General features: G+C 40.8%; 2 protein-coding genes across 2 annotated transcripts; both read right to left on the bottom strand.

Annotated features, from left to right (window-relative positions):
* Window positions 1-274: 274 nt before the first annotated feature.
* LOC139374691 (calcium-binding and coiled-coil domain-containing protein 2-like) lies at window positions 275-15,305 on the bottom strand. Its single transcript, XM_071115759.1, has 12 exons — window positions 15,240-15,305; window positions 12,111-12,236; window positions 10,933-11,048; window positions 10,708-10,774; window positions 10,447-10,602; window positions 6,491-6,586; window positions 6,234-6,378; window positions 6,071-6,093; window positions 2,862-3,020; window positions 2,629-2,773; window positions 2,458-2,486; window positions 275-1,888 (listed from the first exon to the last, which is right to left on the bottom strand). The coding sequence occupies exons 2-12, from the start codon at window positions 12,192-12,194 to the stop codon at window positions 1,724-1,726; spliced, it is 1,185 nt and encodes a 394-aa protein (XP_070971860.1). The 5' UTR covers window positions 12,195-12,236; window positions 15,240-15,305; the 3' UTR covers window positions 275-1,723.
* Window positions 15,306-16,365: 1,060 nt separating this feature from the next.
* On the bottom strand, window positions 16,366-18,172 carry LOC139374692 (uncharacterized). The gene is made up of 4 exons (XM_071115760.1): window positions 18,055-18,172; window positions 17,313-17,808; window positions 16,694-17,116; window positions 16,366-16,540 (listed from the first exon to the last, which is right to left on the bottom strand). The coding sequence occupies exons 2-4, from the start codon at window positions 17,765-17,767 to the stop codon at window positions 16,513-16,515; spliced, it is 906 nt and encodes a 301-aa protein (XP_070971861.1). The 5' UTR covers window positions 17,768-17,808; window positions 18,055-18,172; the 3' UTR covers window positions 16,366-16,512.
* Window positions 18,173-20,256: the final 2,084 nt, after the last annotated feature.

The following is a 20,256-nucleotide window of genomic DNA, read 5'->3' as shown; positions in this document are numbered from 1 at the left end:
GTTACAGGTTAGGAGAGCAATGTAACTAACCCTAACCTTAACCTCAGTCTCCTAACCTTCTACGTTAATTCTCCTAACCTGCTGCATAAGTTCTCCTAACCTGCTACGAAAAAGTCACTTCTGACTAGGTGGAATACATAGCTGGAGATGAAAACTAGGTTACAAATGTTATGTTCTGAGGCAGTTGTCATTCATTCATTTGTTGTTGTTGTATTATTCATTATATTCAACAACCTTCTATTTAAATAGCATAGTAATTCTTTGAATATTGTAGTTCATGATACAAAACAATGTTTATTTCATGTCAAGACAACTGTGAATATAACAACAACAAAATTCTTCCCACATTAATCCCATTTCAACTTTCAATCATTTGACCGTTAAACATTTGGGTATGAATAATTTGGGCATGAATAATTTGGGCATGAATCATTTGGGCATGAATCATTTGGGTATGAATAATTTGGGCATGAATCATTTGGGCATGAATCATTTGGGTATGAATAATTTGGGCATGAATAATTTGGGCATGAATCATTTGGGCATGAATCATTTGGGCATGAATCATTTGGGCATGAATCATTTGGGCATGAATCATTTGACTCTAATATGCAACACATATATTAGCAGCAGGTTTAAGGGGAGAGAGTCAGTATAGTGCAATAAGCCAAAGTAAACGTAGTTTATAACAATAGAGAAACCATTAAAAAGCAAAGCAATACATTCCTATTGACCAGCAATGGAGGCAAATCTCTACTAAGACTGAAATTAAGAATGGACAGTCTTAGACAAGAGAACATTTATGAACAGGTGGATATACATTTTTGTTTTATAATGTCCTAGATGGGTTGTTAGGAACATCATCCGTAGAGTATGAGATTTAGTCTACTCTCAGCAACTCTCTGTATGATGGGTTGTTAGGAGCATCATCCGTAGAGTATCATCTTTAGTCTACTCTCAGCAACTCTCTGTATGATGGGTTGTTAGGAACATCATCCGTAGAGTTTCAGATTTAGTCTACTCTCAGCAACTCTCTGTATGATGGGTTGTTAGGAGCATCATCCGTAGAGTATCATCTTTAGTCTACTCTCAGCAACTCTCTGTATGATGGGTTGTTAGGAACATCATCCGTAGAGTATTATCTTTAGTCTACTCTCAGCAACTCTCTGTATGATGGGTTGTTAGGAGCATCATCCGTAGAGTATCATCTTTAGTCTACTCTCAGCAACTCTCTGTATGATGGGTTGTTAGGAGCATCATCCGTAGAGTATCATCTTTAGTCTACTCTCAGCAACTCTGTATGATGGGTTGTTAGGTGCATCATCCGTAGAGTATCATCTTTAGTCTACTCTCAGCAACTCTCTGTATGATGGGTTGTTAGGAACATCATCCGTAGAGTTTCAGATTTAGTCTACTCTCAGCAACTCTCTGTATGATGGGTTGTTAGGAGCATCATCCGTAGAGTATCATCTTTAGTCTACTCTCAGCAACTCTCTGTATGATGGGTTGTTAGGAACATCATCCGTAGAGTATCAGATTTAGTCTACTCTCAGCAACTCTCTGTATGATGGGTTGTTAGGTGCATCATCCATAGAGTATCATCTTTAGTCTACTCTCAGAAACTCTCTGTATGATGGGTTGTTAGGAGCATCATCCATAGAGTATCAGATTTAGTGTACTCTCAGCAACTCTCTGTATAAATGGTTGTGAGGATGTGGCATCTCTACACCTCATGGCTGAAGACGTGGTCTTCAAATATAGTCTGCTCCACTCCGTCACAGATGAGGGTGCAGTAGGGGCACAGTCTGTGGCTGTCCTCATGCAGCCTCAGCTCATCCTGGGTGATGCCAGGGAACCACTCATGGCAGTGACGACACTCCAAGGACAACTATGGGACAGGCACATGTCTTAGGTGGTAACATCCGATAGATGGATAGTTAACTATAGTGTAGTACAGAAATGATGGTGCATAAACCATTGTGAAATCAACCCTTTGATCCCAAATCACTAGTGTATCTTGTTGTAAACGTGTAAACTGCATTTATACCATGTATATCAGGGGTGTCCAACTCATTCCACGGAGGGGCCCGTGTCAACGGCTTTTGGTTTTTTCCTTTCAGTTAAGACCTAGACAACCAGGTGAGGGGAGTTCCTTACTAATCAGTGACCTTAATTCATCAATCAAGTAAAATGGAGGAGCGAAAACCCACAGACACTCGGCCCTCCGTGGAATGAGTTTGACACGTGATGTATACCAGGGATGTCAAACTCCAGTCCTCGAGGGCCGAGTACCAGCGGGGTTTCACTCCTCCCTTAGTAACACATCCCCCTCACCTGATTGTCTAGGTATTCAATTGGTCAGTAATTTAAAGTAAATAACAAAACCAGGAGACACACGGTCCTCCAGGAAGTGAGTTTGACACCCCTGATTTATACCATAGGAATGACTCTACATACCTCTTCCTCCTGGGAGTTTGGAGCAGTTTCTGCAAACAGAATCATATGTCAATCATAATTGAACATGTTTTGTTATTTTTCAAGGAGGAGTGTCCGTGAGGCACGTGGCGTTCATTTCTCATTCAGGAATATTTAGGTGAGACTTTCCAACAACTGGAGAATTGAGATTACCTGGGGTCTCATAGTGGTTCCCAGAGAGTAGACAGGCAGATAGTACATCTAGCTGCTGCTCCTCAGTGGGGGTGAGGTCAGTTGGAGAGCCATAAGGGCTGGGATGCTCCATGGACACTGGAGCAGCCTGGAGGTCAGTGAACTCCTGGGAATATATTCAGTAGAGTATCAGATTTAGTCTACTCTCAGCAACTCTCTGTATAAATGGTTGTGAGGATGTGGCATCTCTACACCTCATGGCTGAAGATGTGGTCTTCAAATATAGTCTGCTCCACTCCGTCACAGATGAGGGTGCAGTAGGGACACAGTCTGTGGCTGTCCTCATGCAGCCCCAGCTCATCCTGGGTGATGCCAGGGAACCACTCATGGCAGTGACGACACTGCAAGGACAACTATGGGACAGGTACAGGTCTTAAGTGGTAATAATATCAAAGTCACCATTGGCCTCATGGTGAGATCCCTGAGCAGTTTCCTTCCTCTCCGGTAACTGAGATAGAAAGGATGCCTGTATCTTTCTAGTGACTGGATGCATCCAAAGTGTAATTAATAACTTCAACATGCACAAAGGGATATTCAATGTCTGCTTTTCTTTTTACCCATCTACCAGTGGGTGCCCTTCGTTGCGAGGCATTGAAAAACTTCCCTGGTCTTTGTGGTTGAGCCTGTTTGAAATTCACTGCTTGACTGAGGGACCTTACATATATACTTGTATGTGTGGGGTACAGAGATGAGGTAGTCATTCAAAAATCATGTTAAACACTGTTATTGCACGCAGAGTGAGTCCATGCAACTTTTTACGTGACTTGTAAAGCACATTTTTACTCCTGAACTTATTTAGGCTTGACATAACAAAGGGCTTGAATACTTACTGACTCAAAACATTTCAGCTTTTCATTTTTAACTAATTTGTTAAACAAGTTACTTTGACATTATGGGGTATATTGTGTGTAGGCCAGTGGAACAAAATCTCAATATAATCCATTTTAAATACAGGTTGTAACAAAACAAAATGTGTACAAAGTGAAGGGGTGTGAATACTTTCTGAAGGCTCTGTAAGTGAAGGGGTGTGAATACTTTCTGAAGGTTCTGTAAGTGAAGGGGTGTGAATACTTTCTGAAGGCTCTGTAAGTGAAGGGGTGTGAATACTTTCTGAAGGCTCTGTAAGTGAAGGGGTGTGAATACTTTCTGAAGGCTCTGTAAGTGAAGGGGTGTGAATACTTTCTGAAGGCTCTGTAAGTGAAGGGGTGTGAATACTTTCTGAAGGCTCTGTAAGTGAAGGGGTGTGAATACTTTCTGAAGGCTCTGTAAGTGAAGGGGTGTGAATACTTTCTGAAGGCTCTGTAAGTGAAGGGAAGGGGTGTGAATACTTTCTGAAGGCTCTGTAAGTGAAGGGGTGTGAATACTTTCTGAAGGCTCTGTAAGTGAAGGGGTGTGAATACTTTCTGAAGGCTCTGTAAGTGAAGGGGTGTGAATACTTTCTGAAGGCTCTGTAAGTGAAGGGGTGTGAATACTTTCTGAAGGCTCTGTAAGTGAAGGGGTGTGAATACTTTCTGAAGGCTCTGTAAGTGAAGGGGTGTGAATACTTTCTGAAGGCTCTGTAAGTGAAGGGGTGTGAATACTTTCTGAAGGCTCTGTAAGTGAAGGGGTGTGAATACTTTCTGAAGGCTTTGTAAGTGAAGGGGTGTGAATACTTTCTGAAGGCTCTGTAAGTGAAGGGGTGTGAATACTTTCTGAAGGCTCTGTAAGTGAAGGGGTGTGAATACTTTCTGAAGGCTTTGTAAGTGAAGGGGTGTGAATACTTTCTGAAGGCTCTGTAAGTGAAGGGGTGTGAATACTTTCTGAAGGCTCTGTAAGTGAAGGGGTGTGAATACTTTCTGAAGGCTCTGTAAGTGAAGGGGTGTGAATACTTTCTGAAGGCTCTGTAAGTGAAGGGGTGTGAATACTTTCTGAAGGCTCTGTAAGTGAAGGGGTGTGAATACTTTCTGAAGGCTCTGTAAGTGAAGGGGTGTGAATACTTTCTGAAGGCTCTGTAAGTGAAGGGGTGTGAATACTTTCTGAAGGCTCTGTAAGTGAAGGGGTGTGAATACTTTCTGAAGGCTCTGTAAGTGAAGGGGTGTGAATACTTTCTGAAGGCTCTGTAAGTGAAGGGGTGTGAATACTTTCTGAAGGCTTTGTAAGTGAAGGGGTGTGAATACTTTCTGAAGGCTCTGTAAGTGAAGGGGTGTGAATACTTTCTGAAGGCTCTGTAAGTGAAGGGGTGTGAATACTTTCTGAAGGCTTTGTAAGTGAAGGGGTGTGAATACTTTCTGAAGGCTCTGTAAGTGAAGGGGTGTGAATACTTTCTGAAGGCTCTGTAAGTGAAGGGGTGTGAATACTTTCTGAAGGCTCTGTAAGTGAAGGGGTGTGAATACTTTCTGAAGGCTCTGTAAGTGAAGGGGTGTGAATACTTTCTGAAGGCTCTGTAAGTGAAGGGGTGTGAATACTTTCTGAAGGCTCTGTAAGTGAAGGGGTGTGAATACTTTCTGAAGGCTCTGTAAGTGAAGGGGTGTGAATACTTTCTGAAGGCTCTGTAAGTGAAGGGGTGTGAATACTTTCTGAAGGCTCTGTAAGTGAAGGGGTGTGAATACTTTCTGAAGGCTCTGTAAGTGAAGGGGTGTGAATACTTTCTGAAGGCTCTGTAAGTGAAGGGGTGTGAATACTTTCTGAAGGCTCTGTAAGTGAAGGGGTGTGAATACTTTCTGAAGGCTCTGTAAGTGAAGGGGTGTGAATACTTTCTGAAGACTCTGTAAGTGAAGGGGTGTGAATACTTTCTGAAGGCTCTGTAAGTGAAGGGGTGTGAATACTTTCTGAAGGCTCTGTAAGTGAAGGGGTGTGAATACTTTCTGAAGGCTCTGTAAGTGAAGGGGTGTGAATACTTTCTGAAGGCTCTGTAAGTGGTAATACCAGATAGATGGATAGTTAACTATAGTGTAGTACAGAAATGATGGTGCATAAACCATTGTGAAATCAACCCTTTGATCCCAAATCACTAGTGTATCTTGTTGTAAACGTGTAAACTGCATTTATACCATGTATAACAACAGGGTTCCCCTATAGGCGCGCCGGGATTTTTATGAGCCACAAAAAAGAACACAAACACACATAACAGACTTTAAAAGAAGGAAATCAGGAAATCAGCCCAAAGTGATTTTAATTTAGGAAATCTGTTCCCAACTATTCCCACGTATAAATAGATATATGTGATCGTATCCCCATGTAATCAAGGTTTGAAATTATTCTGTTTTTGTCAAATACTTTATCTGTTTGAGATTCTTTAGGTCAATTTGAAGTGTACAAATGATTTACAACTATGTTCTGGCTTCCTGACCATCCGCTCAAAGAAAAATTGGGTTGAATGTAATTGGGGACCCCAGATTTATACCATAGGAATGACTCTACATACCTCCTCGGAGTTTGGAGCAGTGTCTGCAAATGAAGTCATTTGTCAGAATTGAACACGTTTTGTTATTTTTCAAGAAAGAGTGTTCATGAGGCCCAAGTGGCGTTCATTTCTGATTCAGGAATATTAAGGTGAGGCTTTCCAACAGCTGGAGAATTGAGATTACCTGGGGTCTCAGATAGTACATCTAGCTGCTGCTCCTCAGTAGGGGTGGGGTCAGCTGGAGAGCCATAAGGGCTGGGAGGCTCCAAGGACACAGTCTGGAGGTCAGTGAACTCCTTGCGAAGTCTCTCAATATCTCTTCTGAGGTCCTGACAGAATACAGTGGAAAACTCCATGATGAGAAAACATCACCAACTCTACAGTAAAAACAATGAAAAAATTGAATGACTAGTAAATAGTAGCAAAATTCATAGCAATCACCTGATTTTCTCTGGACAACTCCTCATTTTCTACTTTAGCCATCTCTGCTATGTTTTCTTTCTCCTCAATGATTCTGCGTAACTCTAAAAGTTGCATCTGGGAGGAGAGAACAGGCAACTCGTGATCAGCCAAGAGAATAAGGTTAGTGTGTTCTCTATTCATTTACAGGTGGACTAACTTCACAGAACAAACAACATATTGATAAACAAAAATCATATCCCTTTTGGTGGATCGGAAAATTCAATAGTGTCTAAGATATCCTTAAAGCACTTCTAGTTTAGGCCTCCTGAGTTGCGCAGCAGTCTAAGGCACTCTATTGCTGTGCTAGAGGTGTTACTACAGACCCGGGTTCATTCCCGGGCTGTCCCACAACCAGGGTTGGTTAGGTTACTTTCTGAATGTAATCTGTTAGTTACCTGTCCAAAATTGTAATCAGTAATATAACTTTTGGATTACCCAAACTCAGTAACATAATCTAACTACATTCCATTAGTTTTAGATTACTTTCCCCTTAAGAGGCATTAGAAGAAGATAAAATGTATCTTACCAATTAAACAACATCTATTGAAGGATAAATCAATGTTAAAGTTTACATAGCTGGCCATATACAGATGTTAAATGTTACTTTATGGGTTGGTTATGTAGGCTTCTTCTAACCCATCGCTTTCTACTACATATAATATAATATGATTAAATGATATCTTTACATTAAAAACCAAAGTATATTAGAATTCCAGTCATTCCAATAAATGTCATACCCTTTGATATCTTGATAATATGCAGCTGTTTAAAAGGCACATCCACTGATGAAACAATAACAAAACCGCCACCCCCGCCTCTGTTTTGGTAAAAAGCTGAGGGATGGGCCTGGAGAAATGTAACCACTCTTGGATGAATAGACAGAGCTACGTATCTAAGGACTGACCATCCATGATATATATTTTTATTTTAACCTTGTCATGAGGCTACACAGTGTTTGTTTACATTTACAATGTTTACAAACATTGGAATATTTTGGGTTCCCATGGAGTGTAACAGTTGAACTAAGCTCATGGGGGATTTAGAAGTTATATTCTTCAAGAATCAGTGGATATATATATATATATATATATATATATATATATATATATATATATATATATATATATCCACTGTATATACAGTATCTTGCGAAAGTATTCGGCCCCCTTGAACTTTGCGACCTTTTGCCACATTTCAGGCTTCAAACATAAAGATATAAAACTGTATTTTTTTGTGAAGAATCAACAACAAGTGGGACAATCATGAAGTGGAACGACATTTATTGGATATTTCAAACTTTTTTAACAAATCAAAAACTGAAAAATTGGGCGTGCAAAATTATTCAGCCCCCTTAAGTTAATACTTTGTAGCGCCACCTTTTGCTGCGATTACAGCTGTAAGTCGCTTGGGGTATGTCTCTATCAGTTTTGCACATCGAGAGACTGAAATTTTTTCCCATTCCTCCTTGCAAAACAGCTCGAGCTCAGTGAGGTTGGATGGAGAGCATTTGTGAACAGCAGTTTTCAGTTCTTTCCACAGATTCTCGATTGGATTCAGGTCTGGACTTTGACTTGGCCATTCTAACACCTGGATATGTTTATTTTTGAACCATTCCATTGTAGTTTTTGCTTTATGTTTTGGATCATTGTCTTGTTGGAAGACAAATCTCCGTCCCAGTCTCAGGTCTTTTGCAGACTCCATCAGGTTTTCTTCCAGAATGGTCCTGTATTTGGCTCCATCCATCTTCCCATCAATTTTAACCATCTTCCCTGTCCCTGCTGAAGAAAAGCAGGCCCAAACCATGATGCTGCCACCACCATGTTTGACAGTGGGGATGGTGTGTTCAGGGTGATGCGCTGTGTTGCTTTTACGCCAAACATAACGTTTTGCATTGTTGCCAAAAAGTTCAATTTTGGTTTCATCTGACCAGATGTTTGGTGTGTCTCCCAGGTGGCTTGTGGCAAACTTTAAACAACACTTTTTATGGATATCTTTAAGAAATGGCTTTCTTCTTGCCACTCTTCCATAAAGGCCAGATTTGTGCAATATACAACTGATTGTTGTCCTATGGACAGTCTCCCACCTCAGCTGTAGATCTCTGCAGTTCATCCAGAGTGATCATGGGCCTCTTGGCTGCATCTCTGATCAGTCTTCTCCTTGTATGAGCTGAAAGTTTAGAGGGACGGCCAGGTCTTGGTAGATTTGCAGTGGTCTGATACTCCTTCCATTTCAATATTATCGCTTGCACAGTGCTCCTTGGGAAAGCTTGGGAAATCGTTTTGTATCCAAATCCGGCTTTAAACTTCTTCACAACAGTATCTCGGACCTGCCTGGTGTGTTCCTTGTTCTTCATGATGCTCTCTGCGCTTTTAACGGACCTCTGAGACTATCACAGTGCAGGTGCATTTATACGGAGACTTGATTACACACAGGTGGATTGTATTTATCATCATTAGTCATTTAGGTCAACATTGGATCATTCAGAGATCCTCACTGAACTTCTGGAGAGAGTTTGCTGCACTGAAAGTAAAGGGGCTGAATAATTTTGCACGCCCAATTTTTCAGTTTTTGATTTGTTAAAAAAGTTTGAAATATCCAATAAATGTCGTTCCACTTCATGATTGTGTCCCACTTGTTGTTGATTCTTCACAAAAAAATACAGTTTTATATCTTTATGTTTGAAGCCTGAAATGTGGCAAAAGGTCGCAAAGTTCAAGGGGGCCGAATACTTTCGCAAGGCACTGTATATATACATCCAAAAATAGATGTAACAACTACTGATTGCCCCTTTAAGTCTATCAAAAATGTGAAAGTTTGAGCATGTGCCCATTAGGTCTATGGATTTCTCTTTGTTTGTCAGCATGAATTAGATTGAGCAATACAAGCCCCACTTTTATTCCATAGGCTTGGATCTGCACTATGCAACTGTTGCAAGAGCGCATTTTTCACTGGCTGTCTAGTGAACTGTGATTGATAGGCACCTTAAACCTCTTGAATTCAACCATTATTAGGTTCAAATACACATTTAAATTTGTGAACAGCCATCCACAACAACCACAATCAGCAAGGTGCAAATAGCTAAATGAGAGAGCAGCAGTGTGATTCACATCAATGCGCTATGTAAATATCAATAATAGGTGATATCCGTATCGTCCATAGGCTACAACACCACTGCTGTCATCCTTACCTCCAAGTGTTTATTCAAGTTGGATAATCTTTGGATGCCGACAGCATTGGCACCATTGGAAGACATAGCTTGGACTGTAGCCTACAAAAGCCTATTCCTGCTCTTTTCCCGCAATCCATCAAACACCTTTGGCGTGTCATCATAGTCGTCTCTGACTTGTGGTCAGACTCGCTGAGGTGGAACAAACTTAAATTTGCACCTTTTTTGTCATTGAGAAAACTGATTTTTTTTCCACAAACATCCTTTCTGAATCTAAAAGTAATCCTCGATGTAATCCTCAAATGTATCTGTAATCTGATTACAATATTTTTGCTGGTAATGTAACGGATTACAGTTACAGGTTTTGTAATCCTCTACATGTAATCCTCTACATGTAATCCTCTACAAGTAATCCGTTATTCCCAAACCCTGAACACAACCGGCCGTTGTCCGGGTCAGGGGAGGGTTTGGCCGGGGGGGGCTTTACTTGGCTCATCGTGCTCTAGCGACTCCTTGTGCCGGCCCGGGAGCCTGCAGGCTGACCCCAGTCGCCAGTTGAACAGTGTTTCCTCCGATACATTGGTGTGGCTGGCTTCCGGGTTAAGCTGATGGTTGTTAATGAGCGAGGTAAGGCGGGTCATGTTTCGGAGGACGCATGACTCGACCTTCGCCTCTCCCGAGCCCGTTGGGGAGTTGCAGCGATGAGACAAGATCAAAATTGGGGAGAAAAAGGAGAGTAAAATATATATTTTTTTAACTATAAATGCACCTCTAGTTTGCTGCTCTTCTGCTTGGTCTGAGCAGTCGTCATGGAAGTGCTCTCCATGCGCTCATAGACCTCCTCCAGTTCCCTCTCGGCTTTCTCTGCACGTCTACGGGTGTTGTTGGAAGCCTGCTGCTCCTGGTGCAACTGTGTCCGAGCCTCCTGCAGATTCCATGACGTTGAATGAATTAGTCAACTAGTCTTTTAAAGAGCGTATGTGTGTTAAAAGCATTCACTCTCATTGATTACTCTGCTGAGTGTGCTGACCTGTAGAAGTTGAATGTAATCCTTCAGTCTGCGGTTCTCCTGCTCAGATTTGAGCCTTGGGGTCAGCCTGTTTACACAGACACGGGGGCATGAGGAACCACATTGGTACACTAGTGTCAAAAAAATCCAAGGCAGCATGATATCATGATATGACTGGAAAGGTGTTGGACTAGAACGCTATGTTCCCATGCATTGAATGGATTGCTTGAGACAAGAATGACTCACTGTGCAATCTCCACACTTTGGACCTCAACCTTCCCTTTCAACTCCTCTTGCTCCTTCTTCAGCTGTTGGATCTTGATCAATGCTTGTTCATATTTTTCATGAATAGATGTCAGAGACTGCAGCCATTCATGGAAAGAAACAGTTAGAAATAAGACAAGCAGAGAGAAACCATTGAAAAGCATTGATGGTATTCAGCTGTATAGTGTAGAGCCTACAGCTGTCAGATTGTATTTTATTTTTTACTACCAATAATAATTAGTTGTAGTAGTACTGGTAGTACATATATATAAAACATATATTCTCATTTCCATTCTGACACAAGACTAGGGTCTAGAAAGGCAGCCTGGTCTCATAGACTACACGTAACATAGTTAATGTAAATCCAGGACACTCAAATTAGTATGATATATTACGAAAAGACAGATGGTTACTAAGACAAAAAAATTAAAGTAGGGTTGTTGGTCGGGGTGGGAGTATAATGCGAACGTCTAGCAATGTCTAGCAACCCAAAGCTTGTGAGTTCAAATCTCATCACAGATAACTTTAGCATTTTAGCTAATTAGAAACGTTTCAACTACTTACTACTTTTTAGTTACTTTGCAGCAAACCCTTCCCCTAACCTTAAACCTTTTGGCTAATCCTTCCCCTAACCTTAAACCTTTTAGCTAACCCTTCCCCTAACCTTAAACCTTTTAGCTAACCCTTCCCCTAACCTTAAACCTTTTAGCTAACCCTTCCCCTAACCTTAAACCTTTTAGCTAACCCTTCCCCTAACCTTAAACCTTTTAGCTAACCCTTCCCCTAACCTTAACCCTTTAATCTAACTCCTAAACTTAACCCTAACCTATAGCCGAGCTAATATTAGCCAGCTAGCTAACGTTAGCCACCTATCTATAATTCGTAAAATATCATACGTTTTGCAAATTTGTAACATATTGTACATTTTTCAGTCGTAACATTTTGCACGTTTTGCAAATTCTTAACATTTAATACGAATTGTAATTCATAACATATCAAACTAAATGAGTGATGGACTTCCACAAATGAATACATACCATGCAAAACGTAACATATAGTAAAAGGAGTGTTTGTCGGATTAACCTACAGAATAATACAAAATGATCTGAGATCAGCTTGAGAAAGAAGCTGCTGTTGGAACAAACAACTTGAAAACAAACCTTGAGGCGATCAATCTCTTGCTGTTGCTCCTTCAGGACACTTCTCAGAGTCTCATGTTGCTCTTTCAGTTGCTCTATCTCCATGACCAGCTCTTTTTTCTCTCTCTCACTTTACTCTACCTGTTCCTAGATTCAGAAACACACATTATGTCATGTACATATCCTCTCCTATGGATCATTTTAGCTAATATGTTCTTGTGAGGAACATCATCAATCCCAACAGAGAGTGCTGCCTTTTAAAGACAAGTAGTTCACGCATGGTCTTCAAAACACAATCTTTGGATTTGAGATATTGTGGATTGTATTGTTCCTGTGTTGTGATGACCAACTGGTTGTTTTCCAGGCAGTAGTCTGTGTTTTGGGGTTTTAAAGCAGAGGGGGGTGCTGGCTCCTCTCACTTGGTCATTACTATCAGCATACCAGAGCTGATAGAACTCTGCAGAATCCTCTGTATGTTATCAGGAATACAACATCATTGTCAGTGTAATCCCCAGCATAATATTGATCACTTAAATATCAAAGGAAAAGTACATTTACATTTGTTTGTGTATAAAATCAAGAAGTTAACATAGGCCTACTGGTACCATCAAGAAAGTGTAACCTAAACTGAGCACACTGATTAATATCAAAGTCCATGTTAGTTGAAAAGTCTGAGGATAAAATGCACACATGGTCTTACCACGAAAAACCACTTGTTTTCTAACTAGATCCTGTCCTATCAGATCCAATGATGGTTCTACCCACACAAATGTGTCCTTTGTGGTGCTCCGCTCCAGCCCACCTGCACAATAATGCAGTTATTAAACAATCAAGACTGACAACATAGGGAGGTATTCCAGACTATGGATATTTATTGTTGAATATAGGTTAAAACAATGAACATTCATGACTAAAGGTATATAATCTAATCTTGAATACCCAAGCCCAGTCTCTGGGGTTCGGTTTGATGGTTGCTGTCAGAGAGTAGCAGCAAATCACCCGCAGCATTAGTGGGGGATTACCTGGGAAACATTTGCCTGCACTTTTGCTGCTTTCCATTGACCTCTGAAATGGGAAATATAGCTAAATGAAAACAAGCAGGCCAAGATGCCCATAAAAAATATAAGGTTTGAACTAAGCAGCAGGTGCAACTCGCTTAAACCTTAATTTATGTTGTTAACTGAACCCTTAGGCTATATATCTTCTTTAGCAGCACACATTGTCCAAGAAGGTCAAAAATGTTATATTACATAAAAATGTAATTAGCCTACACCATCATCGTTATACATTCTGATGTACTACGACCTAGGTCAGGAATCATAAACTAGATTCCGCCACAGCAGATTTTTGGTCAGGGGGCTGGAACATGATTACAAATCATTTGTATACTGAAAATTGACAGGTTCAGATATAATATTTTACTTAACATTATAATTTCAAACCTTGCCTACTTTTGTATACGATCACATATTGTAGCCTATATCTCTCTATTATGCGGGGAAATACTTTGGAACAGATTTACAAAATGTAAATCACTTGGAGATTATGTTATGGTGTTTTTAGTATTGCATGTCCAACACTACTGACTTTGTTATGTTCGCAAAACCTTTTGACAAAGTTTGACTTTCATTTTAAATGTGTTGTGTAATTTATAGGTTTCCTACCGACCTGGCCCTCATATATAGAGCTATTTTTTTTCAGAAGATTTATGGCGTTTATAAAATCGTCAAACATACACTTCTAACTCAATACGTTACGGCAGGTAGCCTAGTGAGGTAGCCTAGTGATTAGAGCGTTGAGCCAGTAACCGAAAGGATCCCCGAGTTGACAAGGTAAAAATCTCGTTCTGCCCCTGAGCAAGGCAGTTAACCCGCTGATCCCCGGGCGCCGACGACTTGGAAATCGATTTAAGGCAGCCCTTGCATCTCTGATTCAGAGGGGTTGGGTTAAATGCGAAAGACACATTTAAGTTGAATGCATTCATTTATACAACTGACTAGGTGTCCCCCTTTCCTATTACCTTATTCGAAATTGTTTTACTCTGTTTAGCCTACTCAAGCCATGAACATATACTGCAGGTAACGTTACAAGGCCACAAATAAATAAAAAGACGGAGAGAGAACGAATATGAAAGTAAACGCAATTATGTCATTATTACGATCAAATATGTTATACTGTTTAGCTCAAATAAATGATTTAAATTGTTGACCTTACAAGAAGTTTGGACTGCCAGTTCAACTCAGAGTGGTGTCGCACTCGCAACTCAAACGTCAAATCGGAATAGGCTAGGCTACTTGGTTTGTTCAAAACATCCCGGAACTCGGAAATCTTCGACTTCAGTGCGTTCAAAACAACTGGAAACTAGGATAAAAATTAACTTCAACTGGGAAAATAGTTTTGAACTGTCATCCAACTCGGAATTTGAAGTCGGAAACTCAAGCATCAACCGGTTTGTCTATAAGGGATACAGCTTTTCTCAAAATTGACTTTTCATAGCAGGTTTGGGAGAACCTAAGCAGCAGGTTAGGATAACTAACGTAGCAGGTTATGATCATTAGGTTAAGGTTAGGAAAAGGGTTAGGGTTGGCTAAATGCAACAACAAAACGTTTTAAGTCAAATTGACCAACTGTATCCCATCTGGTAATTTCGGCATCATCCTAGAGCTCCGACTTCTCCGCTCTGAAGGTCACTGTCGTCACAGTCTGTGCTCGTTTTATCAGAGATCACAGGTGTCGTGAACAACCATGCGAAAATCTCAAATTGTCATAAATCTGTCTCCTCGCCTCCTTTTCAAAACTCTTTGATGAGGTCAGAGGGGCGGGACCTCTGACTTTGGTTTTGAGAAGGAGGCGAGGAGTATTCAATTGAGATTCTCTCCCAATGTCACAGGCATGGGACACTTTTCACCGAACTTCGATACAAATTATTTTTCGTTGCAGTTTAGGACATTATTTTCGCTAACCCTAACCATTTCCCTAACTTTAACTTCCGTATCCTAACCTGCTACTGAAAAGTCACTTCGGAATCGAAGTGCAGTGAAGAGTCTCCCTCACCGGTATTGGTGGTGTTCCTGCCCGAATAGATCCACAGACGTTGCATTGCATCAACCATGGGTCAAATTGCTAGATCACATTATTTGGTTAACTCACCTCAGCTCGTGTTGTACGGGGTGGGCCGAAGGCCCATTCCACCGAAGGCCTTCACCAAGTTCTGGCCCACCCTCACGTGCCTGAAGGAAGCACTGTGGTCCTCCCGTAACCTGCTGGTAGCAAAAAACGTAGAGACCACCCCCCAGGCAGTGGCCATGGTAGCCACGGAAGCCCTGGGGTGGTACGGAAGGAAGGGGGCCTCGACCCCAGGCGAAGGGTCCCCCACAACACCCTAGGTCCCGGCGGCCACGGCCTGCCAGCGCTGCGGCGCCTAGGGCGATGCGCCTAGGGGAGGGATCTCCTCTGGGCCCCGAAGGACGGGACGATGGTCTATTCGGAAGAGCAGGATGAGGCGAGTTTGATAAGGACTCACTCACCCCGCTCCTGTACAAGGGACAGAAGACAGCCTTTTAACAAAGTGGCTTTTTAACACGTTTCTCATGTCTTAAAAATGTTTTACCTTTGTTAGATCATTAGTACATATTTTAAATGGCTTTTACAGATTTGATGTCTACAAGGAAAGTACTTTTATTCATGGTTGTTTTCATTGATTTTAACAACACGTACTTTTTAACAAATTTAAATGTAACCTTCAAATGCTGTGTTTTATGCCTTGTTGCCGTTTTTTATGTGTATAAATGATGTAAAGAATGTATGAGCTGTTTTTAAAGGAATTGTGTTAATAAAACTTTTCAAAAAGAAAAAAAATGGTGTATATACAAATCACTGGGTTAGCTGATATGTTAAACACTTATCCCGCCTTTGTGAGATCTGGAATTAGTAGGGCAGGAACACCATCATTAATTTGAAGTGCGCACAAACCTAATCATAACCCGTACTGGCGAAATGTAGTTTCTCAAGGGGATGGCCACGACCAATCAAAAGGCTACTTTCCCTTTTATCTTGCTGATTAACGGATTAAAATATTCCAAGGGGAAAAGGGAAACACACTCAGACAATGTGGGGAACTTTTACATATTTATTTGAGATGTATATCAGGAAGAAAAACGTTTTTATTTTATTTTTTACATATGATCATTGATACACATGTATTATTGACATCAACTAAATATGATTGATTATATTTCGAAAATATTTGATATGATAAGGTTATATGATTGATTGCATATAGATTGCCATGTCAAATCATCAGCTTCTACTTCCTATGAGCTGTATCATGTGGGACCGTCTGATTCTAACCATCCTCTTCTGGTGACCATGAGGTGATGCTGGATGCTCCCACTGAATGCAGAGTTCGAGTTCATCAGTTCCACTACACAATGTTTAACCATGGGTTTACCCTGGGGAAAGAATCAAATAGAAACGCCTCAATCAAAACCTGAAGTGGGGTAAGCATAGCATATGATCTGGTATCAAGTAGTCTTTCAAGTCTTTCTTGAAAAAAGCATTACTTTACTGATTGTGTTATATGACTGTGGCTCAATATCATTTACTTTTTTAAATTGGCGACATCCAGCATTGCCATCACTTTGATTCTCTTTGGGTCGTAGACACAGTCCTCCTCTTGGTTGCTTGGTACCATGCCAACACCAGGTGGAACCCAGGCAGTGTCAAAGCCATGAGTGTGCCAGTCGTATTGCATGTCGTGACCCTTTTTGTCGATGACTTTAACTCTGCCAACATTCACCTTCACTTTCAGAACCATCCTGTTTGAGTCAGAAGAACCAAGGGGGTATCTAATGACTTTTCGGATGTCTCGACTGAGGTAGACACCTGCACCAAGCATCCCAACTTTAGATGGTGTGAAGCCATTTCTCTGTATATCTACTGCAGCCTGTTTTGATGTTCCATGGTACATCACGTAGACGTGGCTGTCCTCAGGGGAGACTCCACTCTGAAGATGATCATACTGAGATCTGTAAGACAGGAACACCACTTGTGTTTATAGATATGTAAGAAATGATATTGTGTTCAGTAGGTTAATTATTTATAGATATGTAAGAAATGATATTGTGTTCAGTAGGTTAATTATTTTTAAGGTACATTATATCTTTACATTTATTGAAAAAAAGTGTTGTATATGAAACTTTAAACAGTCTTTTTCATACTTACAAGTTCTCTTCGGTAACCTTCATGACCTCGATGACTTTGATTCTCTTTGGGTCGTAGACACAGTTCTCCTGTTGGTTGCTCGCCACCATGCCAACATTAGGAGGAACCCAGGCAGTGTCAAAGCCATGCACAGTGTGCCATGTCTTCTGCATGGGGTGGTTCTGCCTGTCTATGACCTTAACCCTGCCGACATCCACCCTGATTTTTAGTACTCTTTTCTCAGAGTCAGGAACATCAAGAGGGTATTTACAGGCTTTTCGGATGTCCCGACTAACATAAACACCAGCACCAAGCATGCTGATATCGGCTCTTGATGGTTTGAAACCTTCCCTTTTAATAAACTCTGCGCCCTCTTTTGAGCAGCCATGAAACATCACATATTCTCTGTGATCTTCAGGATGAGTCTTGCTGTCAAGCAAGTTGATGTAGTATGGGGAATCAGGGTTAACATCCATAGTAACCAAACCGTTGTTAAATACACCTCTGCTGAAATGAGCTGTAATTTAAGTACATACATTGCAATTACCATTTGTAAGTTAACATAGTTGAACATTCCTAAGGCTGAAACTGTTACACTAAATTGTTATGGCTGAATAATATTTCAAAATATGCTGAATTATTACACTAGCATTATAACGCGATCATGTAAAGACTTATTTAGTAAGTAAACAGGGGTTGTTTGATAACCACGTGTCCAGTAATAAGTTAACATGTCCTGAAAAACAGATGAGACCGTTCTTACCTGCTGCTGCAAGACAAATGCAGGAATACTCCGTATGCTTAGGAAACCTAGCGCTTAGGTTTCAATTCCTGACTGCAGGCCAATCTTACCTATTTAGGTTTCGTTTCCTGGTCTAGTCTTGCAGTGGCGACCCGTCATTCAAGGAAGGTGAGAACCACATTTTTAGCAAAAACAAATGTAACCCTCTCACCGGGTTCGAATTTGACTCTCACGATATTACCTTACATAGAATATCTCGAATGTTAGGTGAGAAGGACATCTCCAATAAGAATCCCTATTGTAAACTATCTAGGGTGATGACAACTAGGGTATTAACTTCAGATGGAATGATTATAGGTTTGCTTTGACACCCAGGCAGTGTCAAAGCCATGCATTCAATTCAATTGAAACAGTAAATGACTCCACCAAGACAACATACACAAGGTTCAAAATGTGTATTATTACATTTTCAAAGCACCACATCAAAATAAAAATAAAACACTTGTCACCGTTATAGGGCAATTAATGTATTGATTAGGGTTGCGTCTTTGCTGGCATGCATCTAAAAACATACAGTGCCTTGCGAAAGTATTCGGCCCCCTTGAACTTTGCGACCTTTTGCCACATTTCAGGCTTCAAACATAAAGATATAAAGATAAAGATTTTTTTGTGAAGAATCAACAACAAGTGGTACACAATCATGAAGTGGAACGACATTTATTGGATATTTCAAACTTTTTTAACAAATCAAAAACTGAAAAATTGGGCGTGCAAAATTATTCAGCCCCTTTACCTTCAGTGCAGCAAACTCTCTCCAGAAGTTCAGGGAGGATCTCTGAATGATCCAATGTTGACCTAAATGACTAATGAGGATAAATACAATCCACCTGTGTGTAATCAAGTCTCCGTATAAATGCACCTGCACTGTGATAGTCTCAGAGGTCCGTTAAAAGCGCAGAGAGCATCATGAAGAACAAGGAACACACCAGGCAGGTCCGAGATACTGTTGTGAAGAAGTTTAAAGCCGGATTTGGATACAAAAAGATTTCCCAAGCTTTAAACATCCCAAGGAGCACTGTGCAAGCGATAATATTGAAATGGAAGGAGTATCAGACCACTGCAAATCTACCAAGACCTGGCCGTCCCTCTAAACTTTCAGCTCATACAAGGAGAAGACTGATCAGAGATGCAGCCAAGAGGCCCATGATCACTCTGGATGAACTGCAGAGATCTACAGCTGAGGTGGGAGACTCTGTCCATAGGACAACAATCAGTCGTATATTGCACAAATCTGGCCTTTATGGAAAAGTGGCAAGAAGAAAGCCATTTCTTAAAGATATCCATAAAAAGTGTCGTTTAAAGTTTGCCACAAGCCACCTGGGAGACACACCAAACATGTGGAAGAAGGTGCTCTGGTCACATGAAACCAAAATTGAACTGTTTGGCAACAATGCAAAACGTTATGGTTGGCGTAAAAGCACAGCTGAACACACCATCCCCACTGTCAAACATGGTGGTGGCAGCATCATGGTTTGGGCCTGCTTTTCTTCAGCAGGGACAGGGAAGATGGTTAAAATTGATGGGAAGATGGATGGAGCCAAATACAGGACCATTCTGGAAGAAAACCTGATGTAGTCTGCAAAAGACCTGAGGCTGGGACGGAGATTTGTCTTCCAACAAGACAATGATCCAAAACATAAAGCAAAATCTACAATGGAATGGTTCAAAAATACACATATCCAGGTGTTAGAATGGCCAAGTCAAAGTCCAGACCTGAATCCAATCGAGAATCTGTGGAAAGAACTGAAAACTGCTGTTCACAAATGCTCTCCATCCAACCTCACTGAGCTCGAGCTGTTTTGCAAGGAGGAATGGGAAAAAATTTCAGTCTCTCGATGTGCAAAACTGATAGAGACATACCCCAAGCGACTTACAGCTGTAATCGCAGCAAAAGGTGGCGCTACAAAGTATTAACTTAAGGGGGCTGAATAATTTTGCACGCCCAATTTTTCAGTTTTTGATTTGTTAAAAAAGTTTGAAATATCCAATAAATGTCGTTCCATTTCATGATTGTGTCCCACTTGTTGTTGATTCTTCACAAAAAAAATACAGTTTTATATCTTTATGTTTGAAGCCTGAAATGTGGCAAAAGGTCGCAAAGTTCAAGGGGGCCGAATACTTTCGCAAGGCACTGTATATTTTGAGTTTGCCCCACCAAGATTT

Source organism: Oncorhynchus clarkii, chromosome 19, assembly GCF_045791955.1.
Source record: "Oncorhynchus clarkii lewisi isolate Uvic-CL-2024 chromosome 19, UVic_Ocla_1.0, whole genome shotgun sequence".
NCBI classification, from domain to species: domain Eukaryota; kingdom Metazoa; phylum Chordata; class Actinopteri; order Salmoniformes; family Salmonidae; genus Oncorhynchus; species Oncorhynchus clarkii.
The sequence above is the reverse complement of the archived record's forward strand: the minus strand, read 5'-3'. Positions and strand labels throughout refer to the sequence as shown.

Bases quoted from the DNA above. Each gene is read 5' to 3' on its own strand.
- LOC139374691 (XM_071115759.1), bottom strand. From the start codon at position 12,194: ATGGAGATAGAGCAACTGAAAGAGCAACATGAGACTCTGAGAAGTGTC. The intron at 3,021-6,070 runs GTATGTAGAGTC...CCTGTCCCATAG, and splicing joins CTGCTCCAAACTCCGAGGAG to TTGTCCTTGCAGTGTCGTCA. The intron at 2,487-2,628 runs GTAATCTCAATT...TTCTGTTTGCAG, and splicing joins GAACCACTATGAGACCCCAG to AAACTGCTCCAAACTCCCAG.
- LOC139374692 (XM_071115760.1), bottom strand. From the start codon at position 17,767: ATGGATGTTAACCCTGATTCCCCATACTACATCAACTTGCTTGACAGC. The intron at 17,117-17,312 runs GTAAGTATGAAA...CCTGTCTTACAG, and splicing joins AAGGTTACCGAAGAGAACTT to ATCTCAGTATGATCATCTTC. The intron at 16,541-16,693 runs GTAAATGATATT...TTCTTTCCCCAG, and splicing joins GATGTCGCCAATTTAAAAAA to GGTAAACCCATGGTTAAACA.